Raw genomic sequence first — 18,264 nt, 5'->3', positions numbered from 1 at the left:
TTTGCCAGTGGGCTATTGTCGCCTATTTCCCGTCTAGGGTAAACGATTACTAAAGAATCAGCGCATTTTAGGACATCGCCTTATAGCGCACGTTATGTCTGCCCACTTGTAAATTGCTTTCGCTGCTCTTGCAAGTACTACCTCTCCTTTTGTTGTCCTGAATTGTGGCGTCATTATGACCGGATTTCGACAAGAGAAAACTTACACAGTGACGTCACTTACTCAAACGGTGATCGTTTGTGTGAATTGGGCGTGGCATGTAATGTAACTATAAATGTTTATGCTAATTACGTAAACCAAGTAGTTGTTTTTGTGTAGTGGTGCTAGCGGTGCCGTTGAACAGCAGCTGTGGGACAGTGGGTATAGGTGATCTCTAGCAAGCGCAAGGTAAGTAAAATGTATTTTGCATTCTGTGCTGTGCATGTGATTGCCACGCACTTGCAGTATTCTGCACGAATACGCGATCACATGTTAGTTGTGAGACGTATACAAACAGTGCTGAAACTACACGTGTAGAACTCATTTTCTCTGCTACTATAAAATGTGTTGTCTTACTATTTGGACCTTTATCGTACCAAATTGGTGTCTAGCGGACTTTCAAATTTGAAACCGGAAGTGAAAAGTTTGAAGTGCTCGTTCAACGGTAGTTAGATGCTTGGCCAATGTTTTATAATTATGGACTAACAGCGGCGTCGCATTGTTGTGCGGTAAATGGAGAAAATCGTACTTTCCAAGGGGATAGTGATGCATGCAACGTGTTGCGGGTTTTTTTGTTACTGTCTTGGACAGCTGTTTGCAGAAAGGACTCTTTTCAGCTCTAAACTGCTGCCTAACGCACGAATTGGTCTGTAGCTCCACTCTCGTTTGTGTTTGGCAACTCCCACCAGTGCGAGTAAGGGTATATTAGTGTAGTTTGGTGCCTGGTAGGTGTTTAGAGGAAAACAACTACAAAGGAACAAAACCATTATTTCCTTGTAACCATTAGTAGTGATTACTCTCGGTTGGCTTGCTTGTAGCCTGCTGTGGCAGTGCTCTCTACGCGAAGTGTACAGAGAGCTCAGAAACGGCGAGACTTAGTGTTGGAGAGTATCAAACTGTGCACATGCATAATACAATAATACGCAATAACTCTCTTCAGAAACCGAGTACGATTTAATTAATACTGGAACAAGCTCTTTCGTACAACTATGACAATTACGATGCACATCAACAGTTTTTCGTGGGATCACTTCTTAATTAATTGGCTTTATTATGTGCGTTATCTTGCAAGTCCTTGGCTGGTAACCTTGAAGTTTTAGTATGGGATAACTCTAACACTTACATGAAGGGATATAGTCAAAGCTGATTCTGCATGTACAGTAGCTTGTATATCAAACAAGAAAAATGCCGGACACGTCTAGCTAGAAAGAGTTTTCAAACAAAGAGAAACATTCTTGCTACCTTATTTATGCTCTTGGAAAATTTGACCACCAGAAAGAGCCGTCAGAAAAATAGATCTAGATGATGCAGTTGCAGGTGACACTTTTTTGAAGCGTCTGCAAAAGTACTAGAAGGCAGGCTTTGATAAGTAATAGTAGAATGACTTCTTCCCTAAGTTAATCAACGTGAGTATTGGATGCTAACCTCAAGATAGTATACCAATAAAACGAAACTGATGGTTCTTAATTGGTTGGCAACAGGTTACGCAACTGTTTTAAAATGGCGTCGTTATGTTGTAAAGCCAGCTACTGGGGAGAGGCAAAATGGGTATCTTTTTATCTCACAAATGGCAATGGAATTTTAGACTAAAATTTGCGAACTCCAGTTTAACGTTAATCACAACTTGCTTTGCCGCTCTGTTGTTTGCGGGGCCTATGGATGTCGACCATCCTTTCTCTCATCTTCTTGCTAGCAGGTGCGAAACCCAGTTGTAATTTGCTCATCAGAGCTATGATTTCTGTGGATGAGTGAGAGGAATGTACGCTCTAGGGCGTGACGTTGCACGTCTAGTCTGGGACTTTAGAGGTCTACGGTATGCCTGGCCAGGTCGCTTAACCATTTATCTTTGCAAAGAATCGGCTCGTATACTACAGTATACGTCAGGCGATGTGGCTAGTCTATATCTAGACTGCAAACTTGCCAAATAATTGGAAACTGCTACGTAAGCGCAACGCTCACGTCTTGTGTGTGTACTTATGACTCTAGAGCATGGCTATTTACATATCCGCTTTCGGGTTTTGATTACAGATATTTTACATTTCCGCTTTTGGGTTTTGATTCCACAGTAATTAGCAACTGATTTGTTCTTCTGCATTGCTAATGCATTACTAATTGCTGGTTTGTAACTTGTAAAGAAATTATAGACAACTTTTATGTAGACATTATACTGGAAGGTCTATTTGGCTTTGAGGTCTCTAGCTACACATTACCAAACGTGTGGTAGGCCTATTTGTCAAGTGTGTGTGTGTGTGTGTGTGTGTGTGTGTGTGTGTGTGTGTGCGTGCGAGCGCGCGCGGGCTACACCCTCTCTCTTGCATGTATGGCTAAGTAATTACACGTCTGACTTGGTGATTGATTCTTCCTTCAAGTGTTCTAGTATAGATATGTTGAGAACAATCTGACGGTGATGTCTCGCAGGATAAAGATAACATAATTTATTCGCGTTTGGTAACAATGTCATGATGACAACACACGATTGAAAAATTGCTCACGCGCAGAAGCATGATGCAATCAAGGCAGGTAGCTACTCTGGTGCAGAACTGACGCTTATTCGCTATAAAATTGAAACATGCGTAGCGATACTAGCTAACGTTTTATACCCTCAAGTGAATGAATGCAGTGAAATTAATGTAGGACACTATACATAATGAACTGTGTGACAGTGTTTGAATAATTAATTAAATTAGACGTCGACGTCAACATATATTTTGTTTTAAGATTACTCAGTTGGGGCAGCGACGGCTCGAGAGAACAGCTGCATGGAACTCGAAGATTTGTGGCACGCGAAGGTAAGTGCACTTCTGTATCCCAACTTGTAGAGTGTAACCGCCGTTGTGCACTACATGTTGCTAACTTTTATCATACTGGATGGTGTAGAGTATACGGTAGTCGGTTTTGAAAACAGGACGGGAAATGTTTGTTCTTGCGCAGCGGGTTCGGCTGTTGAACTAGAGTCTCTATAAACACTAGCTATAGTCGTGACGATATCTAGAGAAGCAGCCACTTTGATGTGCATGCGGTGCTTTAGCGTGGGCTTCCTATTGTCGTTGGTATGTACGCGGCTGTGCCGTTTCTTGAAGCTACGTATTTGCTACGGTTCGCACAATTTACAAAAATTACTTGTTTACTATGTTCAGTGGCGTTGTTAAGCCTAGACCTGCATGGCGAAGCCATGCCCTCCCCAATAGTAGCAGGTGTGGCCTCTTAGATGGTAGACAGGTCTCATCAAAAGGTAAACTCTGGCAACCGGCTTCCCCAATTTTGGAGTTCCAGCGACCCCTTGCTACGTTCTACGCTAGAAACGATGATTTGTCGAGGTCACACCCACTTTCTTTACTTGTCAACGCCCTTTGAAATTCTCAATACCTTTTTCAGCTGCTAGAATTACAGTACGCGTACGTCGTCGTACGAAGGGCCGAACGTTCACAGTGAGATCAACTGTGTGGACAGACTTACAGAAAGCAAGTAAATGCAAACCTAGTCTCACTTCGATCATTAGAGTCACGTGTGACATCATGCTTAAGTAGTAGTGCTCGTTGGCGTATGCACAGCTAATGTCGTCTAGTGGCCGAGACAATGTCATCATCACTTACCGATTACTGTTGCAATCTGTGAGCGCCGTTCTAGACATGCCACCTTTTGATACCTTATAGTTGTGAGAATCATATGGGTGTCATTACTCTGAAGACCACGCATGCATCGTAGATACAATTTAGGTGTCCAGACTAAGTCAGTTGAAGAAGTTTACGAAAAGCCAACAAATCTCTCACAGGTGGCGACGACGTCTGCTGTTTTGCTTAAAATATGCAAAAATTTGATAACATTCACAGCGTTCGGGCTATGCCGCTTTCAAGGTCTTCTTTAATCATTTGCAGCTTCACTTTGTTTTTCACACTGACGTTACTGCTAGATTCGTTGCCTATTCAGCAGATGTGCACTTTGGTTTCTCACTGTGTGATGTCTTCCTATCACTAGATCTCTACCTGTCGCCTCACAGGTCACAGACAGTGGGAGTGGACGGCGTTCTCTCGATCTATATATGGCGCTATCTACTAGAGCGGCGCCGCATGTGGTAGAGTGTGGGTTACAGATAGGGACGTAGATCATCTATAGCGCCCTTGCTGTGTATATGTTGACGTTTGTCTATAAACTGCAAGCGTGCATACACACTTGGCAATCTCAATTGTGACATTAGCTTCGCATTTTCTAACAATAGTCTTGTAGAGGCTCTAATAGCTGAAGACGATTAGAGGGGAAAATACAACCTGATCTCAAAATGTAGGCTTTATCGTGAAACTTCGTGCTGCACTACTTTCACGCAAACAGTCGCTTTGGTACCAGAGAAAACGCTAATTAGGTACGGAGACTCATCCGTCATTGGCGCTACGCTCGTCTACAGCAAATGAATGGCCTGCGCAGCTCAGTTATCTTGCCAGTAAACTACACGGAAACTAAACGGGAATGGTAACTATTATAGAGGGATCTTGTGTTCAAGGCCTTAGAAGAGCTCTTTGCAACGAAAGTAGGACGCTAGACGCCGTTTTCTCCCAGCAGACTTGACCCTCTCCTCTCACAGAAGATGAGGCCAGCGCAATAAAACTCAACGGTAATTAGCGTTAGTCTTAGTTCTATCAATCTACCAAGAGAAGCATTCAGAGAGTTCAAATATGAGGTTCTCTTGAGTAAGTGGACACGCCCCTTTCAAACAGCTGGACGAAGTGCTACAGGTGCTGAGTGGCTTTGATTGAGCCTTAGAGTTTTACCCGAGCGCAATGATGTAGACGTGTAGCTACTACTGTAGTACATAACATGTAAGTTGTTTCACTGTTTATACTCGTGACCGTGGCAATAAATACCGCCCCTTCGTCATTCCCGGATACTCAATCCTCTAGCACGGCTCATGAGACATCTAGAAGACATGCTTATCGCCAAGGCAGAGCATACCGGACTGCTACCTAAATTTGACGTGAACGTAAGACTAGAGAACAACAAGACGGGGAGTGTCCGCCTATACGCAGGTCTCTCGAAGAGAACGTGTACGCTACCTTGACATACTTGAACCTTCAGCGTGTTTTTCATCGTAGATCAATAGAGCAAAGACTGACACTAATTACCGTTGAGTGTTATTGCGCTAGCCTCGTCTTCTGTGAGAGGAGAGGGTCAAGTCTGCTGGGGAAAACGGCCTCTAGCATCCTACTTTTGTTACAGGAATCTCTTCTAAGGCCTTAAAACACAAGATCCCTCTCTAGTTGCCATTCCTGTTTAGTCTGCGTGTAGTTTACTGGCAAGATTACTGAGCTACGAAGGCAATTTATTTGAAAAAGGCGGAGCTTAGCGCCCATGTCGTGTCAGTGTGGCACACGCTCCGTACACATAACACGCGTTTCTCCGATGCTACCAAGGCGACGACTGGTCTGAAAGCAGCGCAGCACGAAGTTTTACGATAAAGCCTACATTTAGAGATCAGGTTGTATTTCCGTAGGAGTTCCCCTCTAGGAATGGAGTCTACGATGTGTATTTTCTAATAATATTAGAACTAAAAATGTTAGCTGTGTAGCTACATGAAGCTCAGGAATAGACTAAGATGTCAATAGAACGTCTACATTTACTATTTTGTCAGTTGACATGCACTTTAATTAATTACAGCACTCCCGTACAACTAGACACAGCACCTAGAGCGCGGTCCCGTTCCTCGGACACCATCGTATTCCGAACGCGAGTTCTCAGTTACCCCATTTTGAACGCAGTCCCTACCACATCATAAATGTAGGTATCCAAGTTGTAATTGAGCACACCAAAAGAGACCATTGTACCTATTCTCTGCCTAGAGTGAGATTGAAAACTGTGCGGAGCCTTGCCTACCCGTTCATCGGACAAAGCACATCGTTCACCGGACAGTAGCGTATAAATTGCACACACGCATCCTTCAGCTTAGTTACTTATATATAGCTAATCAACAACTCTTTACCTACAAATCGTGTTGTTACCCTGCATGTCAGCCGAGATCTGTAAGAGTTACAGTCAGTCAAACGCCCGTGGTAAAGGCCCCAGTCGTCGGACACCCATTTTCTTGCCTTCCTACCTTCTCGGCAACAGCTCTAGGTTTCAAATAACTGCAGTTGATTAAATTTAGTTATCTGAAACGCCGCAGAATGCAGAACGCTTGCCTAGAGTGCTCAACGGCAATTCTGAGTCATTTCTCCAGTAACCACGCCCCCACTAGGACGTGTAAAAAGATTTTGCTTGAACGAACTAGCCATCCAATAAAGAAGACGACAACCGAAACCGATGAAAGGGCAGAATTGAAGTGCTAAAACGCTCTTTTACCATTTGCAAAGAAAGTGATCGCTGTGTAGCGCGCGTTGACATGGACTTGATGTAATCTAATTCAACTTTACCTAGGAGAAGCAGGGGTGAAGGTTCTAGCTGCACTGATAATAAAAAAAGTTCCCGCATTCGGTACAGCTGTTTGTACCAACGATGTCGTGCTGCACTTCGGGACGGTGCAAGGTCAGGCAAAGGTAGATATCAAACTGAGATAGAAACACCTGCACACGTCCTATTCAGAGCCAAGTAACAATTTAGGGGCCTTAAAAGGAAAGCACGGGCTGTTCCTGTGCGAGTTGGGCGAATGTGCTCACCGCAAAGCTCGAACATGGATGACGTGAATCGTCTGCTACATCCGGTGCATCAAGTCTGCGCCGTTGTGCTGCAAGACACTCAGGAGTTCAAATTCTTACGCAGGGAAGACTAGACAGTACCAGAGGGCTAGTAGATGCCAACAGAGTGAGCTTGTCAGCAGAAAACATTTAGCAGTTTCCGCTACTAACCGTTGCTGAGTCAAATAGAGATCAAACAAATTGGGGGCCGTACGATATTTCCTTCCAACTCTCTCTTATGACATATTACCTGCAGACTGCTGCTGCAAAGACAAAACGACTGTTTGAAGAAAGGGGCGTTACCTCGACTCAATGAGCGTGCGCTATCTCTCCTGGAGAGTAGTAAACGGAGACAGTGATAGTGTTGTTGTGTTAGGTAGTCACCTATAAACCTATCTCAGGTTCGAAGTTGCAGAATTGCCTTTGCGTTTTCATGTGGGAGGTCGTGTCCAGTGAATGATGGTGGTGTCCGATGAACGGGATCGCAGAGAAGGATCACTTTTACTGTCTTAGCATAACCGTTTCAAGCCTTTGGAAGTCCCGCGTCTGGAATCACAGTCTTTACTAATCCTTCTTACTGTGGGCTCTAGCAAAGCTCAGTCTTACTTCGTTTACTTCTTGCACGGCTGTCCAATGATTGATGGTGTCCGATAACAGGGGCGTCGCTCTAGTTTAGTTCTACGCATGCACACTCTAATCGCATGTTACGCCACATCTCCCCCCACAAGTCTAGTCTGTCTGGGGGTTGGAAAAGACTTCCTGTTTGCTGCCTTGTGTGGGTTCTCCACCCTGAGACAGACTAGACAATGCGTCCACCCAGACGAATGCCTACATGGTTTCTGTTGGTGATCGAGACCTGAATGATCTGACTTCAATTTTTCCGAAATCCCCTTGTAAGAATTGCAATGATGTACGTTCGTGGTGTGTCCGCTTTCAAGACTACCGTTGCTTTCTTTCCTGTCGTTGAGGCTTGGCCTTAGACTTTACCCAGACCTCTGTCTCTTCTAGTAGGCTAATCAATGACTCGTTGGCATAGTCCATCTTCTATATCTGAGCTTTGCGGCATCCTTTCAAGCGTTGTTCATTTGACGGTAAGAAGCTTACAGTAGATTCCACAAAGCTTCCACCACTGGTCTTCTGATATCACTGGTGCTCTTGACAGTGTCTCGGCCGTGTAAAGGTCTTTCCCCGGAACGTGCTCTATTGTATAAGTATACCTGGCCCTCCATAGTAGAAACTGAATGGAAAGTGGTGGAGTGTCCAAATGTTTGTACGGAGCAAAATTTATGAAGGGGCTATGGTCTGTTTCGATCTGGAACTGTTTTTCCACTAGGAAATGTGATAACTTTACATACCCACGTAACCGCCAGGGCTTCCTTTTCCACCTGAAAATATCTTGCTTCAGTCAGCGTCATTGACCTTAAAGTGAATGCGAATGGTCACCAGTCATGTTCTTCCTCTTGAAGCAGGAAAGCACCTAATTCCTAGGAAGATGCGTCAGCTGATACTTTCGACTTCTTCTGAAGATTATGTAGAGCGAGAACTACCGGTTGTGTCAGCTCATGTTTGAATTGTAAGAGTGCTTGCTCTTGTGGCTGATTCCAAAGCCATGCATTCTTTGTAATCAACAGCTGACGTAGTGGCTGACTTATGTCAGCCAATTGAAGCAAAAAAATTGCGAACTGATTCACCATTCCTAAGAAGTGTTGGAGCTCTGTTGTATTCGTGGGGATTGCAAGGTTTGTATTGCCTTGATCTTCCCTGGATCGGCTTGAATGTCATTATCAGTAATCAAGTGACTCAAAAAGTTTACAGTGTGAGTCTTAAATACACATTTTTGCGATTGAGGATGACGCCTGCCGTCTCTATCCAGGTGTCGCAGAACCTGCATCACCCCAATGGTCGTGCTTCCTTTGGCTGCTTCCGAACACAAGAACATCGTCCATGTGACCGACAATTTCATCCAGTCCTTCTGAGATTGTTAACAACCTTCTCTGGAACATTTCAGTTCGACTTGAGGATCCGAAGGGGAGTTTTTCGAAGCAACACCTGCCATAAGGAGTGCCAAAGTTGTTAGTGGTTGTGACTGAGGGACTAGAGGAATTTGCCAATAGCTTTGCCGTATATATCTTGCTAAAGACAGAATCTCCGGATAGTCTGGCCAATGTGTCATCTACCCTGCGTATTGGGATAAACTTCCCACATTACATTCTCATTCAATGGCTTGAGATCAACACAAATTCTAATGTCCTCTGAATGTTTGGGCACCATGTGGTTTGTTGTTAGACTATCTCGATGACCCGTAGTTGCTCCATTCTTTCCAATTCAGATTTAACCTTTTTCCAGTGTGGAATGGGAACATTCCTAAGAGCACAGATAGCATGAGGTTTAGTTCCTTCCTGAAGTCTTATTTCTTAAGGTTCACCCAAACTTTCCAAGCCCATGCATGAAAATATTAGGAAATTTTTTGTTATACTACCTCATTTGCTGACCCTGTAGCATCCCTCTGCTTGATCGCATGCAAAGTCTTTATTGGTGGAGAAACGGGAGAATTGGTCTAAACTAAAGTTTGTTTTCACTTCAGAAACAATTCAATTTCTTGGAAGGCTGTTTTCAAAGACCAAAATTGTCAAATGTATGCAAACTAGTAATAGGGCGTTAGATTATTCTACTCATGAAATCTCAGTACGCCGCCAGTTCCCACTACGCCCAAGATTACGGTCATGATGCACGAGCACTCTACGCCTTTTGCAGTGGGCCACTGTTCTTTTGCTGCAAAGTGTACATACTGACCGGTATATACTGGTGTTGCCAATTTGAGACAGAACTGAGGTTGACCTTTTGCTGTTTTTCGGTCATGTTTTATAGCCATTAATTAAAAATTAAACTTAAAATAAACTATAAATATTAAAGCTAGAATAACAAGTAATGTGATAGAACAAACAGTAAAAGAAACAGTTCGTAGAATCATGCATATGTTATTATACTGTTGTAAATACTCTGTTCGCGCATATTCTTAAGCAAGTGTGCATCTGCACACACGTATGCTTACATGCATGCTGAGATCTTGTATCTTTTCAAGCTTACGTTTGTAAATTTCAAATTTTATATATTTTGCTATTGCTATTATTACTGTACTATATGTATTGTTGACAAGACTTCTTAAGTCTTCTAAATTAAATATTTATTGCTGTAACGGACTGTTTGGGTTTCCTAATCCTTTTTGATTACGCTTATGACAAACATTGAAATTTAATCCTTTTTGCTCTTTAGAGTTTGTGAGCATGAACGACGAGACGATTACAGAAACGACATTTTTGGTTAATAGCGACGTCAGAAGCCCTACTTACTGTTCGAACGAACACCCAACCGAACAAAATCTAGAAAACGGTCAGAAGAAACTCTGCACCACCAAACGAGTAATTATTTTCCTGTTTATATGTATTATTGTTGCGGGAGTTGGTACAGCAGTAGTACTCCTCACCAAATACGTGGAGTCTCAGAACTCACATGCACAGAATGCGAGTAAAGCTTTTCCAATAACAGAAGAGTTTGTGTGCAGTTTTAAAGATAAAACCCAGCCTTTTAAGAACGTGACAGGCTTTTCGATTGTTTCAACAACTAGAATCGACGATCAAGTGAGATTGCACCGTTTTCAAGCCGAACAGCCACTGCAACGTCTCCAGCAGAATAGCGTACCATATTGTGACAAGCATGAACCTGCTCGCGTTCCTGTAGTGGGAATCATTCAAGCAGATGTGAAAGCAAGTGGATCAGATGGTGATGTTGATGTTACCATTCCCTTGAGTACGCCGCATGGTGCGGGTGGTCACAATCCTAATCTGGCTCTTAAATACAATGCAAATGCTGGTGATAGCGTGTTGGGTAAGGGGTGGGGAATGGCTTTTTTACCCAGCATATCACGTTGCCCAAAAACCTGGGAACAGAACGGATACTCTCAAGGAATCACGTTAACGGAAAAAGATGCTTTCTGCTCTGGTTCAGATCAGCTTGTATTAGTTCGAGGTCAGACGCCCGATTCACAAAACTATCAAGGAGAAATTTATCAAACAGCGCGGTACAGTAAAATTTTATACAAAGCTTACGGTCCACGAAATGGTTTCGGTCCAATCTACTGGACCGCTCATCTTCCCAATGGTATTAAACGTGAGTTCGGCGTAACGGCTGACTCTAGGATTATGGCAGCAAATGGAGCGGTTTTTATATGGCAAGCTAGCTCAGTAAGTGACCCATTTGACAATCCTATCAATATGGAATACCAACAATCTACTGACGGATCGGCTGACTGGTACCGTACTGCTATCAAGTACGCCGAAGGAAACGCTAAAGTAGAGTTTACCTACATACCCAGGTCAGATGAAACCGAAGGATATGTGAGTGGTATTCCCCTTCGTACCACTAAACTGTTGTCAGCGATAACCAGTTACTCCACTATACCACAACAAAACTCTGACGATTTTCCAGTTCAATCCGTCAACGAAATGTCATCTGGAAACAGTTCATCTCAAAATCTAATACCAATTTTTAAATACTATTTTAATTATGAACAATCTCCTGTCAGTGGGCGTAGTCTACTTTCAAGTTTACAATTGTGTGATGGATGTGACACCGTTTGCCAACTTCCCATAAAGTTTTCTTATGACGGCGGTTTAGGAATTTCTCCTCTTCAAAATGATACTTTAAAAACTAACTCTATGACGGTTCCGTCTAGTTGGTATTATGAGGTGAACTGCCAAGAAAGCAAAGGCACAAAGCTATTCTACCCTACATTGACAAAAAGGCTGACCGTAGATGTAAATGGAGACGCTAAAGCAGACGTAGTAGTGACAACCTGGAATGCAAATGGCTTTCTTATGCAGACATACCTAAGCAATGGAGATGGCTCTTTTAAGCCTGCTATACAAATAGACCTAATTTCATCGGGAACTGAATGGACTGAGTTTTACCATTTTATGTCCGTAGTCGTAGATGAAAAGAATGCAACTTTTTCTGTTTTTATGAACGACTTCTCTGGAGATGGCATTCCCGATGTGATGGCCGTTTTGATCGTCGATTCCAAGGCAAAGCCTCAGTGGCGTCCTACGATAGACGGAAGTGAGGTATACATAACAACGGTGACTGCTAAGGGACGTGGAGGAGGTTTTTATGATGCCGTTCAATACAGCCATGTCAACCAAGCAATCGATTTCTTAGGTAATGCTTCAGCACTAAAATGTGACGTCATCCTACAAGACGTCATTCCTGATTTTAAGCTAGACTTACTGATTGCGTGTGGAGGGAGCAACGGATGGAAAGTCATGACCGCGATGGGAGATGGAAATGGCTTCTTTATAAACAGAACAAATATGATTTCGCATCTTGATTCTATAATTGGCTCTGCTGACAAATACGAACTGCTTTATCAAGACGTTACCGGTGATGGTTCACCTGATCTTATAGCTGTATATGCAGGGCCACGCGGTATTATGACTTTTGTTTCCAAGTCTCAAAGAAACGGTTTGTACGAACCATTGAAACAGCAAATCCTTTCAAGCGACAATGTTGGCACAGAAGGCAATCACTCGATTCAAATTGCCAACTTAGGTGGAGGAACTTTGGATCTCGTCGTGTCCAGTATTGATAATACGGGATGGTCAGCTTGGATATCCAGAAGTACAGGTGATGGAAAGTTTACTCCTGCAATTTCAAAAGTCATATCAGTATTGCCGTTTGGTTGGGGATCGGAGGTAGCTCAACAATATATTTTTGACATGAACGGTGACGGTAGAGGTGATTTTGTAGCAATCCGCACACCTGGCAAGCAGCAAGATCGTTTCCTTGTTTACGTTGCTTACTCTTTACCTAAAAAGTTTGAGTTTAGTTCTCTTGAGGAAATTAGGCTTTCTTCAGGCGTGGAGTCTGCATCTAGCACTGATGTAAATGAACCGTTTGTTGCCGATGTGACCGGAGACGGTCGTGTCGACATTGGAGCTTTTCATCTTCATTTCTACACTTGTAAGAACGATCCCTTTTATAGCAAGCTGTACGTGGTGCCGAGCCAGGGACGGTCTCCTTTGGATAAATTGACAAAATTGCAAAATGGTTTTGGATCGTGGACATCGCTGAAGTATGAACCCATGACCAGTTTATCTGTTTACTCTAAAACTCCAGCACATGGCGTTTCAGTGGTAAAAGGTCCATACGTTGCTTTGCCTGTATCACATCGTTACTTAGTTCAATCTATCGATCACGATGACGGTTCGGGTGGCACGTCTTCTGTAACACATTTTTACGCCGGTTTTGCTGTGCACACGCGAGGTTACGGCAGCTTGGGATTTGCTCAGATCACTAGCACGCAGTCGGTTACGGGAATAAGTCAGACAACAGATTTTAGTCAGGACTTTACTCGGAGGAAGAAACGGTTGCCTGAACGATTGCGCACCTTTTCTCAAAGTGGCGTTTTGCTTGGAGACCAGAACAACACGTGGAGTGTGAAAGACATTCAGCTACAACCGATAACAACCGACGCTATTCTTGCATACGAAGTTGTGCAACAGTCGCAAGTTAGCAACTCAGAAACTGGTCAACTGGTTAGGTCAGAAAGGAGAGAGACTGCTTTCGATGGTTTTGGCAATCCAATCGACACAAACTACACTTCTTCAGACGTGTACGGAATTTATGAAAAAACAACTACAACAAAATATCGCAATGATGCATCGAAATGGCTCATTGGCTTGCCGGAAGAAATCATAGAAACATCTCAAGTAGCGTGGGAAAATCTTCCAAATGACTTACTTGTTTCTTCCCATAGACATACTGATCGAACTGGACGTCAATGGATCGTCTATAAAAAGGAAGCCAAACGGACATTTGACATAGAGACAGGCACCATCACGTCAGAAACACTGCTTGCCGGTACACCGTACGAAATTGTCACTACGTCGACTCGTGACTCAAGAGGCAATGTTGTTCGTGTGGAATCTTTGGCATCGGGAGAAAGCAAACCTCAAATAGTGAATATGGGGTATGATACAAGTGGACGATTTCAAGTCAAGTATTGCGACGTTATTGGATTTTGTCAGTATTGGGCTCATGGAGCAGCAGGTCAAATTCTAAGAGAAACTGGAGACAGCGGTGATATTATTATTCATCAATATGATACTCTTATGAGAGAATTGCAAGCCGTCTCATCTCAAGGACAAGGGGTTAATACGTCTCTGATGTACTGTGATAGCCACCTGGCGACACAATACAATAACAAGCCATTGGCAAATACAGTCTCGTGCGCTGCATTTTCTAATGCTGTTTATGTCAAAGTAATTCAGCCTATCATTGGTCCACCATCTTATCAGTATTTTGATCGACACGGTAGACGCGTAGGAGTAAGCAAAACCTTAAAAAATGACAATCAAATTATTACAGAATCTACAGAATATGACAAGTTTGGTAAACCCAAAACCTTATCGTTGCCTCACACAACCACGACAGAATCTGTAATAACGCTTGATTATGGAAGAGATGAATATGGACGAGTAGTCAGTGTGACGAACTCTCTTTTTCCTAGCCGGAAAGTCAACATTCAAACTGTTGGCTCTAATATAACATTCATAGATCCTCTTGGCAGAAAAAAGAAACATGTAACAAACGCTGCAGATTTAGTGGTGGAGGTAGTTGGTGAGATGCAAGAGCAACTTCGTTATTGGTACGATCCTGACGGTAATCTCTTGGGTGTTCAAGGTCATATCAACGACAAAGACTTTGATTGGCTTCTTCGTACCGCGTACGACGAAGGTGGATACAAGCAAGCTATTATTCATCCTGATAGGGGACGTTGTAAAGATGGTAACACTAATTGTGTAAGGTATGAATACGGTCATGACAGCAGGGGACGTCTTATTTGGCAGAAAGATCCAAACGGAAATAATGTAACTTTTGAATGGGATGCACGCGGCAGAGCTATGGCAGCACATAGCGCGGAAGGCAGTCACTACTACAATTACAGCAAACAATTTCCAGACAAACTTGTAGCAGAGTATTCCGTTAACAGTGATGTCAAATACTGTCTAAACTACACGTATGATTTAAAAGGACTACTTATTCAAGTTGACAAAAAGTTTCAATTGCCGGAATTGGATTTGCCAAAATCATCTGCAAATGGGTGTTGGTACAATTCGACACTTAAATATGATTACGATTCTACTGGCAGACTGACTCGCATTGTTTATCCAACAGGGTTTTCGTTCACCCCGATGTATGATGACAACAATCGAGTTACAAAAGTAGTGGACATGATGGGAAGAGTTCAGTGGCAAGCACTTGAATTCAATTCGAATGGCCAAGTAACTAAAGAACAAAGAGGAAATGGTTTAGTGACGGAATATGGTTACGATGCGTTGTCTCACACTTTGCTTTCCATACGTACTTACGGGAATAAGGTGACCGTGCAAGATATCAAGTACACACTCGATGACGCAGAGAACGTCATTGAACGAGTGGACGGTACAAAGGGTTTGCAGGAGAGTTTTGAATACGATGAGCTTAACAGAATTATTAAAGCATCACTACAAGGCTCTGGAACGCCATTTGTGCAAGAGTTTCGATACGACGACAACAGCAATTTGATCTACAAGAGCGACGTCGGAGAATTTCATTATTCTTCTGACCATCCACATGCAATCAAACAAGTCAGAAAAAGTAGCAATACTTCTTTATTATACGAGTTTGAATACGATGCCAACGGAAATCGAGTTTCTGGCAATGGAACTTCCATCCGATATAATTCGATGAACAAACCTGTAAACATAACGCGTGGTCCATTCACTACGATATTTGACTATACATTGACAGGCAAACTAATAGGACGTCGTGATAGAGTGCGGTTGAACGTTACACAAGAAGGTAACTCGTCTAACGTCACTCTGCGCACGTACCGCACTACCATGTACGTCGACGATCTCTACCACGAAGAGACGACACGCGATCCGGTCCTGAAACCCTCTACTGTGCAGAAACATTACATTGAAACGTACGCAGTTGTAGTCAGGATCATTAACGGCACCGTAAAGGTGGTTAACGATTCTCATGGCAACGTTACAGATATTCGAGGAGGATATGATCAATTGTATGTTGTGTACCCGTATACTGATGTCAAGGGGTCTCTGTCTCTTGTCACTGATGAGTCTGGAAAGGTCGTACAAGAATACAGTTTTGATGTTTGCGGATCTCCCAGATCCCCTCTCACTTGGCTACCGCTGAAACGCCGCGACGAAACAGTTCAGAATGTAACATTTTTGTCTCTCGATGAAGCTAACAATCTGTTGTCTCGTTACCAACACACAGACCAGCAAGGTTACGATGGACATGAGCAGCTGTTAGACATCGGAGGTGACCTCATTCATATGCAAGGAAGACTGTATGACAGCACTCACTGCACGTTTTCTACACCAGATCCAACCAACGACAATTCGTACAGCCTGGTCGGATACAATTCGTACGCATACGGAAGGTTCAATCCGTTAAGTGGATCTGACCCTAGCGGATATGGATTCCTTTCGTGGCTAGGACACCTATTCAGCAGCCTTTTTCACTTACTTGCTCACATTGCAGAAGAAATCGGTAAATTTATAGTTCATATCATCGACGACGTCGTCAAGTTTTTGCGCAAATTTCCCATTCTAGATGACATTCTGACAGCAGTCATCGACGAAATTGCCGAAATGACGGGCAATTTATGGATCGAATTTGTTTGGACTATTATCAACGGTAAAATCATGGGAGAGAGCTGGGGCGACATTCTCAAAGACGGTATTATAAATTTGGCTACGACTGGTGTGGGATCTATACTAAAAGGAGCCAAAAGTGCTGCGGAATTTCTTGGTGCTGCAGCCGAAGGCGCAGAAGTCGCCGTCCATGCGGAAGAAGACGCACTTAAGACAGCCTTGAAAGTCGTTACAGATGTTGCAAAGAAAGTGGCAGGCCGGATCATAAAAAGGAAACTGTCCAACGTGTTTACTTGTTCATACAACAACATTCCTTACTTGATGCTCGATATTCATGGCTTAACAACGAAAGCTGTGGAAGGTGCCATCAACGCAGCAGCACTAGATGCCATCAAAGGACACTTCGGTGATATCTCGAAAGACACTTTACAGGGGGCTTGGAAAGTATTTAGGAATGCCATCGTGCAGAAGTTGGATAAGCAGACAAACAGACACAACTTTTTGACTGCTATCAACAAGTGGGGCACCAGGAAAGTTCCTCTCATTAACAACGCCGGACATGAATTCGAGAAGATGACGACGTTTTTTGGCGGCTCCAAAAGACCCGACTACTATGCACAAGCAACGATTGATGTTCGAACGGACATAGATCGAACGATTTTGGGTTTTGATAGACACTTCACGGTGACTTTCAATGCTCATACGCATGCAGTATACTTTCAGTCCCAGGCGAGTGCCGACTTCTTCTTCATGCACAAAGCGCAACTCATGCATTTGCAGATACGAGTGCACGCGGAAGCTCCCGAAACTTGGAAGCGGCACCTCTAAACAAGGAAGGAACGTGATTGTTAACTGTTCTTGACTCTTATTGCAGTTGCATGTTTATGCATTGATATTGTCGTATGTGTATTGCTGACCAATTATAGCTATAGACGTTAGTAAGAACTTATCTTATGACTGATTTAGTGGACTTTGGTTTTTTAGTACGCTCGCTGAATGTGTGATTTGCGTGTTATCAATGCTATACAGTATTGAAATAGATTGAACTTCATGTAGACCTCGAATGAAATGAAAGAACGCCACAGCTATTGTATATATCGAGAAGGCTGTGTCTGTGTGTGCGTGTGGTTGTGCGTAGGCGTGTGGGTGTGGATGTGTTCTCATGCTGGAATTAGTGCTATGGATTCGTCTTGATTCTGACTAGTATTGCTATATGGCTCCCGTTCTTACTCTATTGCACATTACAACACTAGAATGTCTATAGAAACTCGTAGAGAGACAGCACAGCATCCTAACTCGCTGTCTTTAAAGATAATTTTAATTGAAAGATTTGTGGTCGCGTGGGTAACGTAAAATGAGCTTACATCTAGCGATCTATATCGAGAGTCACTGGAGAGTAGATCGAGCCGGAGGTTATTCCTAAACGTTTTAAAACAGATTCCTTCGAAAGCGATATTTTCCAATATCCACCTACCATTGACACTCAGTCTCATCAAGACTTGAGTGCCTTCCAATAAACTAGAGTACGCTCAACAGATGGCAATATAGCGGTTAATTGCGTACACATATGTGTGGATCTGATCACCTATAATGAGAGTGTGAAAGAAAAGATTGATATTGCGGTGCAATAGATTGCCAATAACCGCGCCTGAGAAATAATTTATTCTTGACACCATCTGGCGTTACGT

General features: G+C 43.1%; 1 protein-coding gene across 1 annotated transcript; it reads left to right on the top strand.

The window, feature by feature from the left end:
- The first annotated feature begins 337 nt into the window (after nt 1-337).
- On the top strand, nt 338-17,674 carry LOC134180805 (uncharacterized). Its single transcript, XM_062648336.1, has 3 exons — nt 338-387; nt 2,917-2,987; nt 10,131-17,674. The coding sequence occupies exon 3, from the start codon at nt 10,142-10,144 to the stop codon at nt 17,402-17,404; it is 7,263 nt and encodes a 2,420-aa protein (XP_062504320.1). The 5' UTR covers nt 338-387; nt 2,917-2,987; nt 10,131-10,141; the 3' UTR covers nt 17,405-17,674.
- The last annotated feature ends 590 nt before the right edge of the window (nt 17,675-18,264 follow it).

Source organism: Corticium candelabrum, chromosome 1 (assembly GCF_963422355.1).
Source record: "Corticium candelabrum chromosome 1, ooCorCand1.1, whole genome shotgun sequence".
Taxonomy (NCBI): Eukaryota; Metazoa; Porifera; class Homoscleromorpha; order Homosclerophorida; family Plakinidae; genus Corticium; species Corticium candelabrum.
This window is presented reverse-complemented; position numbering and strand designations above follow the sequence as displayed.

Excerpts from the sequence above, each read along its gene's own strand:
- LOC134180805 (XM_062648336.1), top strand. The coding sequence starts at position 10,142 with ATGAACGACGAGACGATTACAGAAACGACATTTTTGGTTAATAGCGAC.